This window comes from Tachypleus tridentatus, chromosome 13 (assembly GCF_004210375.1).
Source record: "Tachypleus tridentatus isolate NWPU-2018 chromosome 13, ASM421037v1, whole genome shotgun sequence".
Taxonomy (NCBI): domain Eukaryota; kingdom Metazoa; phylum Arthropoda; class Merostomata; order Xiphosura; family Limulidae; genus Tachypleus; species Tachypleus tridentatus.
In genome coordinates, this window is record NC_134837.1 from 50,934,273 (window position 1) to 50,955,219 (window position 20,947).

The 20,947-nt window shown below is 32.3% G+C and overlaps 1 protein-coding gene across 8 annotated transcripts in view; it reads right to left on the reverse strand.

The window, feature by feature from the left end:
* Window positions 1-20,947, reverse strand: part of LOC143240712 (uncharacterized) — a 98,813-nt gene that overhangs the window by 74,184 nt on the left and 3,682 nt on the right. For all 8 annotated transcript variants that reach the window (XM_076483618.1, XM_076483619.1, XM_076483616.1 and 5 more), the window contains exon 3: window positions 3,561-3,642. In XM_076483618.1, coding sequence (XP_076339733.1) covers window positions 3,561-3,642 — 82 coding nt within the window. The remainder of the gene's footprint in view (window positions 1-3,560; window positions 3,643-20,947) is intronic.

Genomic DNA, 20,947 nt, shown 5'->3' on the forward strand with positions numbered 1-20,947 from the left:
CATCTTGATCTGTATTGTAACTGTCATCATTTGTGTGGTACACAATAAGCGAGTTGATTAGTAATGAATACATACAAGACTGTGTGTGGATAATTAATATAACCACAAATACAGCATGACAATTAATAATCCATTTCTTATCACATCATATATTTGCATCACCTACGAAGCAGCACACACTTCTCAAATGCATAGAAAATATTTGCTTAGTAAAAACATACCCAGAGAGAATTTGTTTTTAACAACTGGTGTTCTAAAGAATAAACCAACACAGAATTGACACGTTATAAAAGAAAACACAGTACACAATTCATACATGTTCTAAAGCAGAACTCAGCACACAATTCACTCATGTTCTAAACAAGAATTCAACATACAGTTCATACATGTTCTAAAGCAGCCAGCACACAATTCACTCATGTTCTAAACAAGAACTCAACATACAGTTCATACATGTTCTAAACAAGAACTCAACATACAGTTCATACATACATGTTCTAAAGCAAAACCCAGCACACAATTCACTCATGTTCTAAACAAGAATTCAACATACAGTTCATACATGTTCTAAAGCAGCCAGCACACAATTCACTCATGTTCTAAACAAGAACTCAACATACAGTTCATACATGTTCTAAACAAGAACTCAACATACAGTTCATACATGTTCTAAAGCAGCCAGAACAATCAAAACAAGAACTCAACATACAGTTCATACATGTTCTAAAGCAGCCAGCACACAATTCACTCATGTTCTAAACAAGAACTCAACATACAGTTCATACATGTTCTAAAGCAGAACCCAGCACACAATTCACTCATGTTCGAAACCAGAACTCAACATACAGTTCATACATGTTCTAAAGCAGAACCCAGCACACAATTCACTCATGTTCTAAACCAGAACTCAACATACAGTTCATACATGTTCAAAACCAGAACTCAATGTACAGTTCATACATGTTCAAAACCAGAACTCAACGTACAGTTCATACATGTTCGAAACCAGAACTCAACGTACAGTTCATACATGTTCGAAACCAGAACTCAACATACAGTTCATACATGTTCTAAAGCAGAACCCAACACAAGGCTAAAAAAATAATGTCAACAAAAACTTTAGACAGGAAAGTATATGTAATGAAGAGTCCTCTCAGTGACGATCACAAAAACATCCTCATAAACAGTTGGTTTTTACTTGCTTTTCTTAACACATGAATGGATGTTTTAAAATATAGAACTCACAGAAACCTTGTAGGCATTCCTCACAGATACATTTCAATATTTCTCAAAAATAGAAAACAAACTAAGAATTTGTGCTTTTTGTTAAGAGTTTTACATTCAATTCTAAAGGCTATTAACATATAGTGGTTAAATTACCTTAAACATTTTCTACTTGAAGTAAAAAAGAAACCTTTTTCACAATCATAATTATCCTAATAAAACAGTTGAAATACTTTAAACCATTACAAGTCATAGCATAAAATATCTTTTAAAAGTTTTGCACAGAACTTTTAAAGAAACTAATAAAGATCTTTATGTTTTGCATAAGCAACTCTTCATTTAAGAAAAATTTATTCTGAGTAAACAAGTAACTTACAACCTATATGTTCATACATAATCAGTCAAATTATTCACAAGATGGGTGGTTGTAATATCATTTGAATGTTGAATAAGAGGTGAAAATTCTTGTCAAAACTTTGTTCATATTTCTTTTACTTCATTTTTACATGGATAAAACACTATCAAATAATCATAATTGTTCATTATGAAATTAAATAAACCATCAGGAGTAATACAATACCAGGGTTTTATTTTTTCCTGAAGTGTTGGGGGAACACTTTCCCCTAAACTCAACTTTCCACCTACATTTTATATATATATATATTTTGGCAAATATATGTTGTTGTTTTTTATTTCTAGACAGTAATATTTGGTTTGAGAAAGGTATATACCCTTAAAACTGTACTACTTAACTTAGGGGTTTACAAGACAATATTTAAACATATACTTCACCTTTAGCCCTCAAATTATCCACAATGCATTAGTCAACCCCCACCTCAAGGAAATATTCCGAAAGAAAACTCCTGCAGTAGAGTTCTTTCACAGAGGTTTATTATCTAGTCTTACTCCTTTGATGTTTTGTTACATAAGTAATAAAATAAATCACAACTTTTAATTCAACAGATAACCTACAAGAACTTTCATTTCAGTGCAATTTGAACAAAGTTAATTTCCAGGTAGTTACAGTGCTATGCCAGGTTTATTGATCTATATGAAGTGCACTTTATTATTTAACAAATATAATATCACATATGGAATGCCTAAGAATTACTTTGTTATTTATATCATAAGATTAAAGGTGCAGAAGTATTGTTAATCTTTAAACATTTTAAAAATGTAGATGAACAACTGAAATTCGAGAAAAGGCACATGAAAATTCAGGTTTTTTTGTTTGATTAATTGAGTGTGCTTAGAAAGACAGGTTATGCTATATTTTTTGTACAGATTAATTTTAAAATATCAACTTCATCTGAATAAATTTTACAGAGTCAGTTCTAAAAATAAAATTAAAAAGATGTATGTTATTTCAAAAGGTCTTTAAAACATTTTCTCCATTAAAGCAAATACAAATAAAATAACAACACTATATACAAACAGATGTTTGTTTAAAGTTACAAGAACAATATTATTAAAAGTATTTAAAATATTGAATTATTTCACTTCTTATAACCTTCTTTAAACTTTAAAATAGTTGATCAGTCTTGGAAATAGCTCACTTTTATTCAAAACTAGGGAAGCTTCAATTAAGTGTCTAAACTGAAACAACCCCTTTCCTAACAATACATCAGCCATTATTTGTTGATTTTATTTCTTGATTATTGTACATACAGATCCCATAAAAATGTTAATTCAACTAGTAAAAAAACATAAGGTAGTTTAAAATCTAATCATAAACCATTATAAAGAAGATTAATAATATATAATCAAACAATAATAATAATAATTGAGAGTTCTAAAGGAACAAGTTTTGAGGTATTTATTAATATGATTATAAATCAAATATATTAATTACGTGGTATGTTTTATTTCTTTTTTCCTCAGTCTGCACTGCAGTGAAAGAACATATGAAACTATTTTATTTAAAAATGTTCAGAATACAAACGAAAACAAATTAAGATGCACACTTACTTTAGATTAAAATACTAACAATAATACAAAGAAAAACACACACGTAATACTCTATGGCGCCATCTTTTAGCAATTAGTAGAAAAGCTATATTATGATTACTATAAATTAAAATATCGATTTTTAAATAAAACAGTATAGAAACTATACGTTTTAATACTTTATTCTCTTCAGTTAAAAACTTCAAGTCTTCACACGGTATAAGTAACCAACATATAAAGCAAAAGTTCAAACAGTTGAATTAGAGCATCAGAGTAAATACTCAATTATAGAACTTGCTATTTAAATTATATTATAAAACTTAGCCACAGCGTTATTTTGGTATTTTATTCATAACTTTAAAATACGTACGTGAAAAAACAAAACTAACCTTCAGTGGCCGAGATATCTCGGACGTTGTCAATAATTTTGGTATCTTCCTCGCTAGATGACGCCACACTACGTAAACTGGCCTTAAAAAAAAAAAAAAAAAAGGAGAAGCTTGTCAAACGAATTCCACAAGTTAAAAAAAACAAAACATAGTATAATCTCTATTTTAACTGTTCAAAGCATGTATAACGAAGATGGGATTTAATATTTCAATTACTTTTCAAAGAACTGAAGTGACAACCGAAATTCCCAAACTGTTTGAAAAGGGTAACAGTAAATTCAACCCACTGTTCAAATAAATATCAAATTTAAAACTAATCTGTGGAAACCAGCATAACAGACAAACCATATTAAACACATTTATATCCACTACGTCTAGTGGAAGTTGATAAAGGATTTACAAACAATAAACGAGAAGTTTTATATAAGTTATTACCCACTGACTAGAGGAACTCGTCATACAACTAAGATTTGTTTGGGAATTTCGCACAAAGCTACTCGTGGGCTATCTGTGCTAGCCGTCCCTAATTTAGCAGTGTAAGACTAGAGGGAAGGCAGCTAGTCATCACCACCCACCGCCAACTCTTGGGCTACTCTTTTACCAACGAATAATGGGATTGACCGTAACATTATACACCCCCACGGCTGGGAAGGCGAGCATGTTTAGCGCAACGCGGGCGCGAACCCGCGACCCTCGGATTACGAGTCGCACGCCTTACGCGCTAGGCCATGCCGAGCCATAACTAAGATGGACTTCGAGAAATTTTCATTGACCAGTTTAAAAACTCTGGATCTGTACTACAGGCTGAGTATTATTTGCTCCTACCCTAAAAACGGGCTCAAATATAATTTAGTACAGCAACCATTATTTACAGAAAATACGAGAGATAATTAAACAGAAAACTCTGTATTCCTTTCTTGGTACTATCAGTTACAGTACACTTTAATCTCAATCTGCATGCAAATACATGCAGTACAACCAGAGATCCCTCTATACAAACACAACGAAAATCTAAACGCAGTTGATTTGTTTGTCTCGAATAAAGCAAAAAGCTTCACAATTGACTATCTGTACTCTGCCCACCACGGGTATCGAAACCCGGTTTCAAGCGATGTAGGTCTGCAGACATACCTCTGTCACTGGGGAGGGGGACTTAATTTGCGCGGTCCCTTAAGCGTCTAGCGGAAAATGTACTAACACTATGTAGAAATGGAGATAAAGCCCGTATTAAAGCAATACAAGAAATCTAGATTTTTTCTCTATAGATCATCAGAAGTTAAGCACGAAGAGCCACATGGTATAGTGCAGTGGCTCCCAACCAGGGGTGCGAGATAACATTTGTTTTGGCCATTTTCACCTAATTCTTAAATAAACAATTACTGTGAGGGGTGCGAGAACATATTAATTTTTTTAGGGGTGCGGGGCATAAAAAAGGTTGGGAATCACTGGTATAGTGGCTCTATCTTCGGTGTACATGCCGCTTTTCAACTATCCAGATCATCCCAAAGTTGGAAACCAACGAACAGCCATAAACGAGATTTCTTGTTTTCGTAGCATTATTATCTTTCTTCATAAGGCCTAGCGCTTAACTACTTTTAGAAGAAACTATAATTTAATCATCATCCGATAGAGAATAGTTTTCACGATCTTTAACTAGCTGTTTTATTATTATTCTATGCAAAATTTATAAAGCTCTAGAATGCAAGCAACCAATGTATACCATCTTATAAAAAGTAAACACGTGTTAGGAAAAACATTTATTGCTAAATAATAAGGCTGTCTCTACATAACATGGAGGATAAAATCCCTATATTACTGACGACCTCAGTATAAAAGAAACAGAATCAAGACTTAGAAATTGTAAAATGTTACTATATTAAAAAATAGAAATAGTATTCTAAAATTAACTATAGGGAAAGTATAATGATGAAAAAAATTAAAACATTAAGCTTTCGATAGGTAAAACGGAAAAGTCAGTAATATAAGGATTTTTTTTTCCATGTAAAGCCAAGACTGCCGAGTCTGCTATATAAATACTAAGCGGATCAAGTGATATGTCAATTCTCACCCTATCTTTTTTGATCACATTTTTCAAGTTCACCAGGCAGCCCTATATAGCTCTTACATTTAGTAATACTTTTTTTCCTCCCTAATACTTGTGCTAATTATCATGTAAATCCTTGGATCCAGTACCGAAAACGCCAAACCCCTTTTGACTCCACATAGCTCGAGTTATATAAAACTTGAGATCTTTATAATTCATTATATAGTAGTCCAAAATGGTTTAGGTGTGTGAACAATATTATGACATTGTGCTTAATTTATTATTAGCCTTGCTAGAGTACCCGTTTTCTGGGTAGAAATTATGTAAATTCATGATTAATGAAAGGTTATCTTGCAACATGAAAAGTTGTTTTCCTTATATGCGATTGTAAAAATTGCAAAAACGCCCATAAAAACTGCAAAACATAAAAGGTGAAACTGCATATTAGATTGTATTTCTGTATGAACCTGACAAGCCTTCTTGCCAGACTTAGTAAATATTCGTAAACAGGGGGCGAGGTAGTGGTAAAAAACGCAAAAAAGCCTTACAAAATCCGCAAAACTGGAAATTTATAAATATTTTCCCATAGACCCAAGGAACCCCTTTACCAAATTTGGTAAAGATCCATCTATAGGGGACGAAGTAGTGGTAAAAACCGCAAAACTGAACACTTATTCCTCCGCATGGACCTAATGAGCCTCCATATCAATTTTGAAGATCCATCAAAACCCTGCGAAGTAAGTATATGGACATATAGCACAGTACTATTATATTTATATAGATATTATACAGCAAACCAGCTTTTACGTGGCAGCTGCTTAGGCAATTGTAATTTTCTCGATCTCTTAACAACTTCGCAAGAACACGGCCTTCTAAGAAAACTGGCCCGGCATGGCCAGGTGGGTAAGGCACTCGACTCGTAATCCGAGGGTCGCGGGTTTGAATCCCCGTTACACCAAATATGATCGTCCTTTCAGACGTGGGTGCGTTATAATGTGAAGGTAAATCCCACTATTCGTTGGTAAAAAAGTAGCCCAAGAATTGGCGGTGGTTTGTGTTGTGATGACTAGCTGCCTTGCCTGTAGTCTTACACTGCTAAATTAGGGACGGCTAGCGTAGATAACCTTGTGTAGCTTTGCGCGAAATTCAAAACACAAACAAACAAATTCTAAGAAAAACTTGTTTTACAACAACACGTGAAAGTAAAATACCATCACGTGCTTTAGAACGCGAGACTGCTTAGATAAACCTTGGTTGCCATGATACTTATGCAAAAATATATATAAGGGCAGAAAATATGTTACTAAATATATATATACATATAAACATTTCTTTTTAATACAATATGCAACGCCGCACTTCAAGGCAATTCAAAACAAAGACCACTTAACATAAAGGCAAAAGCTAGATGCGTGTAAAAAAAATAAATCGATAATTACGTTTTTTAATATATCAGTACATTAGGTCTTACAAATGTGAAGGTTATGTTTATTTCTCACAATCGCTTTTACGCTTTTTATTTTGACTTTTGTCACGAAGCTACTTGAATATCATATACTGTGCAAAATCTGCCTATATTACCCCCCCCCCGAAAAACTGAAAAATCCACCATGTTTATATTCCTTTACGCATGTATAATTTCTATGAATGTTGTGCAAAAGCATCTTGGACTAAATAGTCAGTGGACATGGGAATCCACCTCCCCATAATACACCGTGTTTAGGTTCTTTAACGCTATCTCTACAATTTCTAACGAAGTTAATTATTTGAATGTAACAGAACTAATTTTTCATGCACACTCATACAATAGTGTTTATCAATACATAGCTTGTTACTTGTACAACAGTTTAATCAATACATTGTTATTTGTACAAACGTTTATCAACATAAGTTACAAGAAAAAACGTCGCCATGCGGCCGCAGTTTCTACTAGTAATACTTCATTAAAAAATTATAGTGGACATTTTCTAAACAAAAAGTATTCTTTTTCTGGGAAGTAATACAAGGGAAGGGACGTTTTCGGATTGTTTCTTTAGTGATATGTAACTTCATTAAAAAGATTCAATGTACAAAGCTTAATATTTTTATATATTTTACTAATATAAACTGCAATGGTCTCATATATGAAAGGTGATACCGTTTATTGAAAGATATTTTATAAGAACTACGAAGTCTCAGTACTACATTTAAAAATTGTATCAATAAACATATAGTCAAATATTCACGTGCAATCCGAGAGAAAGTTGTGTTTATTTTTGAATTTAGCGCAAAACTACACGAGAGCTATGTGCGTTAACTATCCCTAATTTAGCAGTAGAAGGGAAGGCAGTAGCCATCACCACCCACCGCCAACTCTTGGACTACTCTTTTGCCAACGAATAGTGAGATTGACGGTAATGTTATAACGCCATCACGGCTGAAATAGCAAGCACGTTTGGTGTGACGGGGATCCGAACCCGTAACCCTCAGATTACGAGTCTAGTGCCTTAACCACCTATCCATTCCATGCCTGTTTTCATTGTAAGGCGAGTACTTTTTATTTAAAACTGTGTTATCTTATACAGAAATGGTTGTTACACATACTACAGTTACTTTTCTAATTGTCTAAGTTCTGAATACCCAAAGTTTAAAATGTATGAATTTTTGTTTGTGGTGTCGTTCAATATATAGCGCATGAGTTTTGGTTATATACATAGATACTGACATACGCGCTACTACCGTCATAGTAAGATGATTTATACAAGTGTTTAACAATATTTATTTTTTAAGAGTTTGGCAGTACATTTATTTATTATTAAGTACAGTAATAGAAGGGACTGACAAGGTTTTCAAATAATTCATGCGCCGAAAAACCATCCTATTGAATTCCTAAGTGAAAACCTGTCATACATATATACTAATAATAAGATAAAAAGGTCGCTAAGGTTTACGGTACACCAGTGTTTCGTCTACTTCCTACCCGATCATGTCAACGAAACTCGCCCCTAAAGGGCTTGGTTGTTTTTGTTCTTGTTTTGAATTAAGCACAAAGCTACACAATGGGCTACCTGTACTCTGCCTACCACGGGTATCGAAACCCGGTTTTTAGCGTTTAAATTCGCAGACATACCGCTGAGCCACTGGGGACAGAGGGTTTGGACTATTGTTACAAGATTTATCCAGCTTACTTGACTGGTCTGTGGGTATCTACTTTTAATATTCCTATAAATATATACAGAAATTTTATTAATAGTTAGCATATCATGAACATACATAAATATCTTTTCAACCCGATTTAAACCAACAGATGGCACTACGAACCGGTGGATAGATACAATTTCTATAGGTAAAGTATATACTTTATACAAGAATAACAAAAAGGTTTGTTTGTTTTTTTAATTTCGCGCAAAGCTACATGAGGGCTATCTGAACTAGCCGTCCCTAATTTAGTAGTGTAAGATTAGAGGGAAGGCAGCTAGTCATCACCACCCATCGCTAACTCTTGAGCTACTCTTTTAGCAACGTATAGTGGGATTGACCATCACATTATAACGCCCCCATGGGGGAAAGGGGGAGCATGTTTAGCGCAACAGGGATTCGAACACGCGTCTCTCGGATTACGAGTCGAACGCCTTAACCCACCTGGAAGATAAAAAGGAAACAAGCAAGAATATTATGAATATATATATTTTAAGTTCAGTAGAGATCGTGCTACAAAAGTAAGGAAATAAGAATCAAAATTTATAAACCTTAATCCCTACTGTGACAGTTTTATACACTTATCTACTGGTCAAAGTAAGTATTAAATTGTATATAGTTCTGATTGTGATTTTAATTATTGTAAAAGTTATAGCTATCGTGGATATGGCTATTCTGAAAGTTTATTTATATCGTGTTCGTTGCATAGACATAAAAACTGAAATATATGGGAAAAAATTAAAAGTTAACGGAAAATAGGTATCATTGGTTATTGGTAAAGTTACTGTAAAAACTATTCAAAACAAATTAAATGTCATAATAAAAAGTATAGTAATAAGTAAAGTGATACGACTTGGATATATTTTAAAACGATTTTCAGTCTATACTTTGGATGGTATTGTGATTTAGACTGCTTCATTTAGCTATATGGATCATAATGCTATCCAAAATACCAAATGGTTCCTAATTTATTTTAAAATTGTTTATTTATTTTTACTACTTATACAAGTATTTATTAATACTTTACATATTTTCATACAATAGCGTTTATCAATACGTCATATGATATTTATACGATGTTGATCAATCTCTCAATTATTTTTACGTGTTTATCGATGTGTTTTGTTATTTACACAAGTCGATAATTTGATCTTTAATCAACCTGTCCAATGTAAACTATTTAACACAAGTGAAATAGGGCAATGTGGTGATTAACACTTATGATTAGGGGGAGAGAAGGGAAACATGCTGTGTGTGACACGCCCTGTTGCACGTGCACCTTCTGTCACATCGAACTCGTACAGATTGACGGTCAAGAGACATGATCTTCTCCTAAATTACATAAATTATATATATATTCTTTGTTTATGTTCAACTCAAGATGCACCATGTGATGGGCACTTTCGATAGTTTTTCTTCTAATATTGTTAAGTTGGCTCTACTATACTGAAGTGAGCACTGTATTTTTAAATTTATAATGCGTTCAAATTTACAACTGTAAGGTCACTCTATGCTCCTTCAACTGTGATATCCGTAAGTACATCTCTCGAGTTCTCAGATTTCTTGGGCACAGAACACAAAAGACGAGCAGGGAAAGGTTATCCGAGGTCACTACTCTCATCGGTGGACACGTGAAATCATGTGTCTTTATCCTTCGTAACTGATGGGCTTAAAGGCCAATGCTTAAATAACGAGCATTTATCATCACAGTATGGACAAAATTCTCCAAGTTATGGACGTTTAGTACTTGTGCGTCATTCTCGTGTTTGTTCCATAATTCTATGTAAAAATAGAAACAACTATCGCACATAGACTTCCTCGATTTGAAGATAACAAACTGAAGGGAAGACAGCTAGTCAACAGCACCCAACGCCAAATATCGGACTTTTGTATGATCGCCAGATAGTATTCTCCATTATCATAGAATGTGGAATATGTTCTTTAGAATTGGGATGTAAACCAGGAATCCTAACAAATAGTTCGCGCACGCTAATAACTAGGACAACCTCGGCTTTACCATTCATTATTTTGGAGTGTTGTTCATACTGTTGTACAGTTTGCATGTTGTTCATACCGCTGTATATGATCTGGCATGGTCTGGTGGTTAGCGCTCTTCATTCTTAACATGCGAGTCGAAAATTTTAAAAAAAGAAAAATGTAGGCCAAGAGCTTTTGAGGTGTGGTGCGGACTAGCTACTTTCCCTCTAGTCTTATCACTGCTAAATTAGGGGCGGCTAGCATAGATAGCCCTTGGGCAACTTTACACAAAACTGAACAAACAAACATATCATTGTGTACGTTGTGTTATTCTATAAAATATTACTTTTAAACCGATTTTGACTGAGTTTCACAAGTCAGTCATGAGATACCTGGAACGTTAAATATAACCAAAAACGAGTGACATTGGGACAGATTAAACTGTTAGACGTGTGTGTTTTAGGGTGATGTTAAGATTGTAGTAAGTCAGACTTCGCGAGTTTCTTAGTTATCTAAAGTATGTATACTTTATTAACGATGCTGTTTTTTTACGTCTACTATACCAAAACATTAACATGAAATAATGATAACGCGTGGCATTTCACCAGATTAATAAAGTATTTTGAACACGCATAACAGTATATATACACAATGAATAAACGAACGACTTCAACTAAGACATTTTAATGACCTTACATCTATAAAAAATAAAACAAAAACAGACATATTATGTTGACTATAAAAATAATCGACATTAAAACAGCTTTTATGCCTTAAAACTAAAACACTGATATGTTGAGTGATTTTAAAATTAAGAAACATTCCATATCGTATAATAAACAACTGAAATTATGATTAATTTGAAATATTTCAACTCCCGGGAAAGTTACTATTTCAGCAAGATTTTGCTGAACTTTGAAACTTACAAAGTGCGATTTGTCAATCTTCTATTTTCAGTTACCTGAAAATACTAAAAAATCCAGTTAAAATTCCATAACTTACACAATATAAAACATTGTCCGTGAGAATATGTAGAAAAAAAAAAAGCGTTGGTCAAATTATAATTACATTGGTCACATAAAACCATTAGATACAGTATTTCGTGCGATTGATACTTAAAACAGTTTTACTTCACATCTTAAAATAATTATTTACTACATAAATATTTCCATGAAAAAATATATAGCCACGATACAATACAACAGTATGTTCAGCAAAAAAATTAAGTCTGAATAAATAAATAAATAAATATATGTACTGCCGACACGTGGTTACATCATGTAGTGCCTATCGTAAAGTCACATGCATGTTTTCATCACTATATATTAAATACAGTTCTTTGCTCCCGAGTGAAAATTAACTGTATACGCAATGCATATGTAATTTCAGCATTTACCCACTCGTGATATTTTTATATTGCTATATTGTACATTGCTTTGTTAAGCCTAATTTTATTTTGTTTCAGGGCTTTTTAAATATATTTTCACTATCTACAATATATTTATTTCTACCTCACACCATAGTACAGCTCACGGAAAATTCGCAATTCCTAAATGACGTCATGGAATATTTTCAAACCTTGACCATGTGGGACACTTCCACGGTCACGTGCAATAACCTTTTTATCCGATAAACACACATTTCAAAACTAGTATATTATGTTCTTTCAATTCACTATTCGTTACACAAAATAACAGTTTATTACAGGACATCAATTTATGAAATGAAATTATATTCAAACTTTTTTTTTGTAAATACAAACACGAAAATGTCTCAAAATTAAACTATATCTTTCATAATGGAATTACTTTTCAACAAAAAATAAGTTCATTTTTGTATTTTGTGAATGACTGATTTACAAACACAAGAATTTAACTTTTATAAGCATGCAGAACTGAAATCTATTCTACATATATAAATGCCTTAATACTATACATTTACAAATACCTCAATGTGATATTTCAAAAGGTAGCTAATCACTATTAACAACGTTTTAGCACTGTGCACAATGAATAGTTTTTATAAATAAATTTTAAAAATGTTTATCTTTTTGAGTAAATTAATAACAAAAGAACAAAGAGATTTTAACTTTTATTTGGAACAAGGGGGTGTTTTTGGAATAAAATTGATTCAGATGCTCATCTGTTAAGGATCTCCACAGATTTTGTTAGTTTCTTGGAATACAAAATATTCATATGTTTAACTGACTATAATTTGGACAGATTTTCCGAGTTGTTTTTTTTCCTGGAATATAAACGATTCAGATGTTTAACTGACAATGATTTGGATAGACTGTCTTTGGATCATCTCTTGTAATACATAATAAGTTAAAAATATTAAACTGAATATTAGAGTAACTGATTAAAAGCTTCAAGGACCAATAATATACAATGTACTTTAATTTTTTGGTTGGTACTGTTTTGTTCAGTTATCTTCGAATAAAGTTATGTAAGGATTTGACTAATGATGTATTCACATGATTTATTTTGCAGCCTTTTATATTTTATTTGGATAGACATATAGTGAGTGATAACCTGTATGGTTCATTGATTAAATGTTCCTGGAGAAAAAGAAAGAACAGGTTCACCATGAAGATGGATTTTTATCTAAAGTTAAAAATTATATATTTGACTCATTGTAAAATCTCTGTAGATGCTTCCTATTTACTATAGAGACACTCTCCAAGGTCTATATTACTTATGCTGACAAATACAACCAAAAGTGCATTTTATTCATTTACAGTAAGTTTACTAGTATACATGTAATTGCATATACATTACATGTAGACGTAAAGAAAAGTTAAAAAGCTATTAAGGATTAATAGAGAACATTAATAGGAAGTGAAAGTTTTTAAACATTGTGGATATTGTAGACATTCCTGATACTTCAAATACACATTATTTAAATTTCAGCTACAAGAGGAAGAGGTTTTAAAAAGATCAGAAAAATTTCAGATTAAGTTGACATAAGAAAAACAAGAGAGAGAGAGAAAGAGAATCTTTTATTAAGGTTTATATGGAAAATTACCTTGGAAAATGGAACCTGATCTATAGTATAATGGTAACAAAGGTTTCTCAACATGTGATGTTATAGACTCCTCATTATTCTTGCTTCATTTCTTATTTCAGATAAAAACTCAAACAATAAATTATTTCAATGACTGAGTTAACTCAAAAGCTAGACAGTCCAAACACAATTTTCTCTCAGAACTGACAATTTCAAATAAATTTGAAAATGGTGTGCCTTGATTGTTTAGGTACATAAACATCTGCAAGTTTTTTTTTTTTTTTTATATATTTACCATACCATGAATTTTGCACAAGTGTAGCAGAAAAGAAATGTTACATAACAGTAGGTTGCTGAATTAATCAACTGTTTTTCCATTCCTATTCTATAAAATGACTGCATGACTTAGATTGTGCTTATGACTGATAAATTTTAATATATTAGACCAGGAAAACATACTAATGGAAAATTGGTTATTATCATACAAAACTGTTATTGGAAACTGATGACAATCAAACATTTACAGTAAACTGTAAAAACAAAGTGTTACTGGAAATTATTACACAATACAAAAATTAATAGTAAACACAGAAAACAGTATTCTCAAGACAGCTGATATGGATATCAAAACTGTAATTAAAATAAAGTACAGAACAATATTTCAATCTTCCTAGGTCATCTTCAGGTTAACAAAAATGCTGTTCTGTACTTTATTTTAAAATGTTAATACCCATACCAGCCATCCTGAAATACATTTTTATTTCAAGGGGGTTTCTCATCATCACACATTTTCACATTTATTCTTTTTGCTTACAAGAGAAATTCCCCTTATAACTTAAGTACTGCTAAGCTCTAGCTATTTGTTGACTGGACTAGTAAAGCAGCTCAACTTTCACAGATGTCTTGTACATCATGATTCCTGTACTACCAGAATGACTATTTAAATTCAAATTAATACTATTATTCTGCAAAATAATATCTGGTTGAGAAATGAAAATATTTGTTTGTGCCTATTAATCTTAGTTTTTCAGTAGCACCAGGAATGGCAGTTCTAATGTACATTGCTATTTTTGGTGTTAAAGGTCCCTTCATGACATAAAATCCAGTATGTTTAAGTACATAATGTACAAACAAAAACAGACCACTTGACCCTTAAAAGCCTTACACACTATTGGGCATTAACTGCTCTCTCAAACACTTTGAAGGGATTAGACAAAAGTTGTCTGCTATGAATAGGGTAAAAATAAATTAATTGGAGATGCTGATTTAATAATTAAAAAATTATTAAATATTCAATATACGAATGTTCTCATAAAAAATGGAGCTGCAATCAACAAATCAGAATGACTTGTAAATTTTATAAAAGATAAAATAAGAAACTTAAATTTACTGGAACAATGAGAGATTCAGAGAATTAAAAAAAAGATCAAGAGAATTGTTGTCAAATGGAAAATTATGAAAATAACTATGGAAAAAAAGGTTGGGTGAAAACTTGAAAATTAATAGCATAGATTTCTTTAAATACCTTAAAGATAAACAAAATGTCAAAATAAGAATAGGACCCATGAGGGCTAATACCAAAACGATAACAATGGTTATGGGATGGCTATGTTCCTGGATTCTATTTTTTCTTCAAATTTCATTGATGAAGATTTAAGCAGTGTTCCTTATCCTGAACAACTTTTAGATGAAAACAAAAATGAACAAGATGATCACATTAATTCTGAGGTTGTGAAAAACAAAACACAACAAATTGAGAAGTTTAAAGAATAAATCACCTGAGCCAAATAATATTTGCCCAAGGGTGTTGAAGGAGCTTAAGGATTGGTTATGCAAACCATGTGGAACTATTTTATTTTCTAACTCCTCATAAAGTAGGCAGGTGTCAAAAGATTAGAAGTTAGCTAATATTACTCCTCTTTTCAAAGGAAGTGAAAACTGTCCCTGTAATTAAAGACCTATTATTCTTATATCAGTAGTAGGAACATTTGTTTCAAATTTGATAAGAGATTACTTGCAGAGTCATTTAATAGAGCTTACAATTTTGTTGAAGAAAATCAGCATGGTTTATTAAGGGAATATACGGCCTTAAAGGTTTGTTTGAATTTCACACAAAGCTACACAAGGGCTATTTGTGCTACCCATCCCTAATTTAGCAGTATAAGACTAGAGGAAAGGCAACTAGTCATCACCACACACTGCCAATTCTTAGACTACTCTTTTATCAACAAATAGTGAGATTAACTGTTACTTATAATGCCCCATGGCTGAAAGGGCGAGCATGTTTGGTGTGATGTGGATTCAAACCCACGACCCTCAGATTACGAGTCAAGTGCTTTAACCAGCTGGCATGCTGGGCCCCCCTGCCTTAAAGAACTGAGGAGAAAAAAAAAAACTATGTTTCACAAATACTCTATTCATTAATGACCATGGTTTCACCATCAGGTTCAGACTGAAAAGGTTTGTAAACAGGTTTATATATTTTAACCAAAGAACAGGAAATAGCCTTCAAATTCACCTTGAGACAAGTGGTGAGGAGCTTAAGTTGGTTTGGTCATTTATAACTTTTTCTGGATTTGTTTTTGATACTTCTATATATTTCTAAAACTTCCAGGCTATTAATATTTTTTAAATCTTTTTCACAGATATGCAAGAATTTGCTATTTTTTTTCCCTGATCAAAGTGGTGTTTAGCTTCAATAAGGTGTGCTACTGGTTATAAGAAGAATATTGGTCAAAGTGGTGTTTAGCTTCAATAAGGTGTGCTACTGGCTATAAGAAAAATACTGGTCAAAGTGGTGTTTAGCTTCAATAAGGTGTGCTACTGGCTATAAGAAGAATATTGGTCAAAGTGGTGTTTAGCTTCAATAAGGTGTGCTACTGGTTATAAGAAGAATATTGGTCAAAGTGGTGTTTAGCTTCAATAAGGTGTGCTACTGGCTATAAGAAGAATACTGGTCAAAGTGGTGTTTAGCTTCAATAAGGTGTGCTACTGGCTATAAGAAGAATACTGGTCAAAGTGGTGTTTAGCTTCAATAAGGTGTGCTACTGGCTATAAGAAGAATATTGGTCAAAGTGGTGTTTAGCTTCAATAAAGTGTGCTACTGGCTATAAGAAGAATACTTGTCAAAGTGGTGTTTAGCTTCAATAAGGTGTGCTACTGGTTATAAGAAGAATACTTGTCAAAGTGGTGTTTAGCTTCAATAAGGTGTGCTACTGTCTATAAGAAGAATACTTGTCAAAGTGGTGTTTAGCTTCAATAAGGTGTGCTACTGGTTATAAGAAGAATACTGGTCAAAGTGGTGTTTAGCTTCAATCAATAAGTGTGCTACTGTCTATAAGAAGAATACTGGTCAAAGTGGTGTTTAGCTTCAATAAGGTGTGCTACTGGCTATAAGAAGAATACTGGTCAAAGTGGTGTTTAGCTTCAATAAGGTGTGCTACTGGCTATAAGAAGAATACTGGTCAAAGTGGTGTTTAGCTTCAATAAGGTGTGCTACTGGCTATAAGAAGAATAATGGTCAAAGTGGTGTTTAGCTTCAATAAGGTGTGCTACTGGTTATAAGAAGAATATTGGTCAAAGTGGTGTTTAGCTTCAATAAGGTGTGCTACTGGCTATAAGAAAAATACTGGTCAAAGTGGTGTTTAGCTTCAATAAAGTGTGCTACTGGCTATAAGAAGAATACTTGTCAAAGTGGTGTTCAGCTTCAATAAGGTGTGCTACTGGTTATAAGAAGAATACTGGTCAAAGTGGTGTTTAGCTTCAATAAGGTGTGCTACTGGCTATAACAAGAATACTGCTGTTGCTTTAGAAAATGATTTGGCTTATTTGATAAGTTGAGTGAATAGATGGCAGGTGGCTTTTAATTATAATAAATGCAAGGTAATGTATTTGGGCTTTGACAATCTGAATTATCAGTGTATATAATTTTGATGGGAATAGCCTCAACTGTGTTGCAGCAGAAAAAGATTTTGATGTTTAGATTAACCAGTCTCTCAAGCAATCCAAGTAGTATACTGTCACTAGTGATAGGGAAAATAGGATATCATGCTTTACCTACAGAAATATTGAATACATGCCAAAAGAGGTTATAATGCCATTGTGCAGGTGCATAAGTGAGATCACATCTGGAGTAATGTTTAGTTTAAAGTTCCTTAATATAGAGAGGACACTGAATTACTGGAAAAGGTTCAAAGAAGGACTAGTATGATGATACCTTGGATGAAACTGTTGTCCTATAAGAACAGGTTAAAATCATTGAAATTTTCTTTTGAGGAAAGACAATTTAGAGGAGATCTAATTCGAGTGTTCAAGATTGTAAACAGAATTAAATGTTGATGCATCATCTTTTTCCATATTTGATAATTAAAGAGACCAGGGAATATAAAACATATTTTGGCAAAATAGGAGTGATGTTCAGCTAATACAGTTTTATTTTTCTAACAGGGTTGTTGGCTTTTAAAAGGGAGTTGCCTTCAGATGTAAATGCAGTTAATTTACATGTGTTTAAGGGAAGGTTTGAAAAGTGATAAAGACTAGCTTTGAGTGTTTTACTTTTACCTTAGAGTTTAGCAGATCTGATGGCCTAGATGAACCAACAAGTCATATGTTGCCCTTAAATTATATGTATGTATATGTAAAGTGCTAACCAATACTACTACTGATAGCAACTCATTACATAAACCAATTGTCTTTTTAACAGAACAAAAAACATCTGTCTTGACTATACTCTTTCTTGTTTTCTTTAAATTTTTAACTTTTAAGCAGGGGTTTATTTTAACTTTTCCAGGAAGTGGTTAGTTGAGCTAGTGCTAGAGAAATCTACCAGCAGAAGAGACATTCCACTAGCCAACTGCACTGTTCAAAGACTGCTTATTAAAAATGTTGAGTTATAATTTGTATTAACACAGGAATGTTAAAGAAATAAAACATCTCCACATAATATATTGCAACAATTATATAGTCACCAGGCTGCCACTGTAAACTTTTCTGTACAGCTTAACATTAATAGAAATAAATTAAACAGGAAAAAAAAAAAGAATGTGTCCACAAAGATGGTTAGTGTTTTAAATATAACCACCCTAAACCAAATCAATCCCCACATACACATAGTCTTACTTAGAGCATTTAAAATCTATACATCTGTACACAAAAAATACTTGGTAATTTAAAATGTTGCAAAGAGAACAAATGTCACCTCCAAACATGAAGATATCTTCCTTTTTTGATATATCATGAAAAGGGAAGTAGAGTGGTAATTAATTTATCATGATTATTGAACACAAAGTAGCTTTACATTAGTATTTAAATATGGTATAATAAGTAAGGTATAGAGTTGTCAGCTTGGGCTAAAAAAACTCCTGTATGTATAGCTCTGTAGATAGAACATCAGAGTTTTAATATGATTTGAGGGTTTCTGATCAGGCTTACTCATGAGAAAATGCCTTTCACCACTTTCAAATAACTCCAAAAGAAAGAAAGGATCTTGACAGTTCCAACAGAAGGTTATGCACTAGTTTTTGATATCTCAAACAGAAAGAAAGGTACTGGATTTTTGATAATTACAAGAGGAAAAAGTTAGTTTTTGAAAATTACCACAATTATGTACTGCTTTTTGGTGTTTCCAATATATAAATGATACTTGTTCTGGATAATTACAATAAAAATAAAAGATACTGTCCTTGTAAAAATTTTAATCAGTAATAATAACAATGCCCATGTATTCATACTATTATATTATCTTATATTGTAGTATGCATGTAAACATAATTTACAAATTGTAGAGTACTGTACATATACACAAACAATTTAATCACCCTAAAATATTTAGCTTTATTCTTCCAAAGATAAGTTTCTTACCTGTGTGCTAATGCCAGATATGATTTCTAGAGATATGCCTTAATGAAGGAGTTTATAATTTGAATAAAAAACAAAAACACCTTGCCCAAAGACCAAAATAAAAAATCTACACATTCATTCTGCATTCCACAAAACAACTAGAATGTAATTTTTAACAGCAAGTACAATTATTAAAATTCTGTTGGCAGATATATGTTTTTGGGTAATAGATGATACCATATTTTGCATCCAAGTTTTTCATGTGAACCTAATAAACTAATAAAAGAAATCATGGTTTACCTTATTTCTGCCATGTAACTAAAGTGGCATTTAACATACATATTTAACAATTTAAAACTTTTGTATTTCTTATCAACTTGTATATCCTTTCTAGAGTTTAAAATCAAACTGTAGATAAAAGTAATAATAGTTTTGCATTAATTTAAATGTTTGTTTCCATGAGAATTACTAAAGATTTGTGAATTAAATATATATAGTTTTGATCTGATGCACATTTTTCATTGACTGGTACATGCCAAATACCTGCAGTTCTGAATTTCCAAGAATTTGCACATCTTCCTACAAATCTAATTTTCAGCAGCAGAATACACAATATAAAAAAATAAAAAAAGCCATAATGGTAAAATTTGGTGTCCTAGGCACCGAGTGATACAAGATCCAAATCTCTGTAATTTCCTTGTGAAGTGTCATAAAAACAAACAAAATGAGCAGTAGTTATAAATTTAACAGCAAAATGGTTAAAGCTCTGTTGACACTTCACTTAAAACTTTGGTCTTCTAAGAAAAGGGAGGAAAAACCTATCAAAAAGAGAGACTCCAAATTGTGGACTTGTTTCCACAAGAACATAGGAGGATTAGATATATGTAGAGCATGATTTATGTAATTAAAATTATTATAGATTTAATGATGTTATGGTAATCTGTTTAAAGATGGAATGAAATGGCTGGAAGTATAAGCTTTAATTTACATAGTAATAGGTTCAAGCTATGAGAGCCTAGCAGCAGATCATGCTGCAAAAATGACTTTTTTATGTTAGAGTAATAAATTTGGAAATGGTTTGCTTAATAGCAGGTATGTGCAATTAGTTTTGGTTGTTTTAAGCATTTAAGCTATATCCTTACCAGGATAACTTTTTGTTTAGCTCAAAGTCAGTAACTTTCTCTGATTGGAACTTAATTATCAACATGACATTTGATATTTCAGTTGGCTGGATTTATCATATTTATGAGCTGTATTTGCCTGTTAAGTTATAGAAAACATTTTGAACTTACTAGCCTAGGTCAAGCACTGTGATGACATACGATGATAGTTCAAAAAGATTATC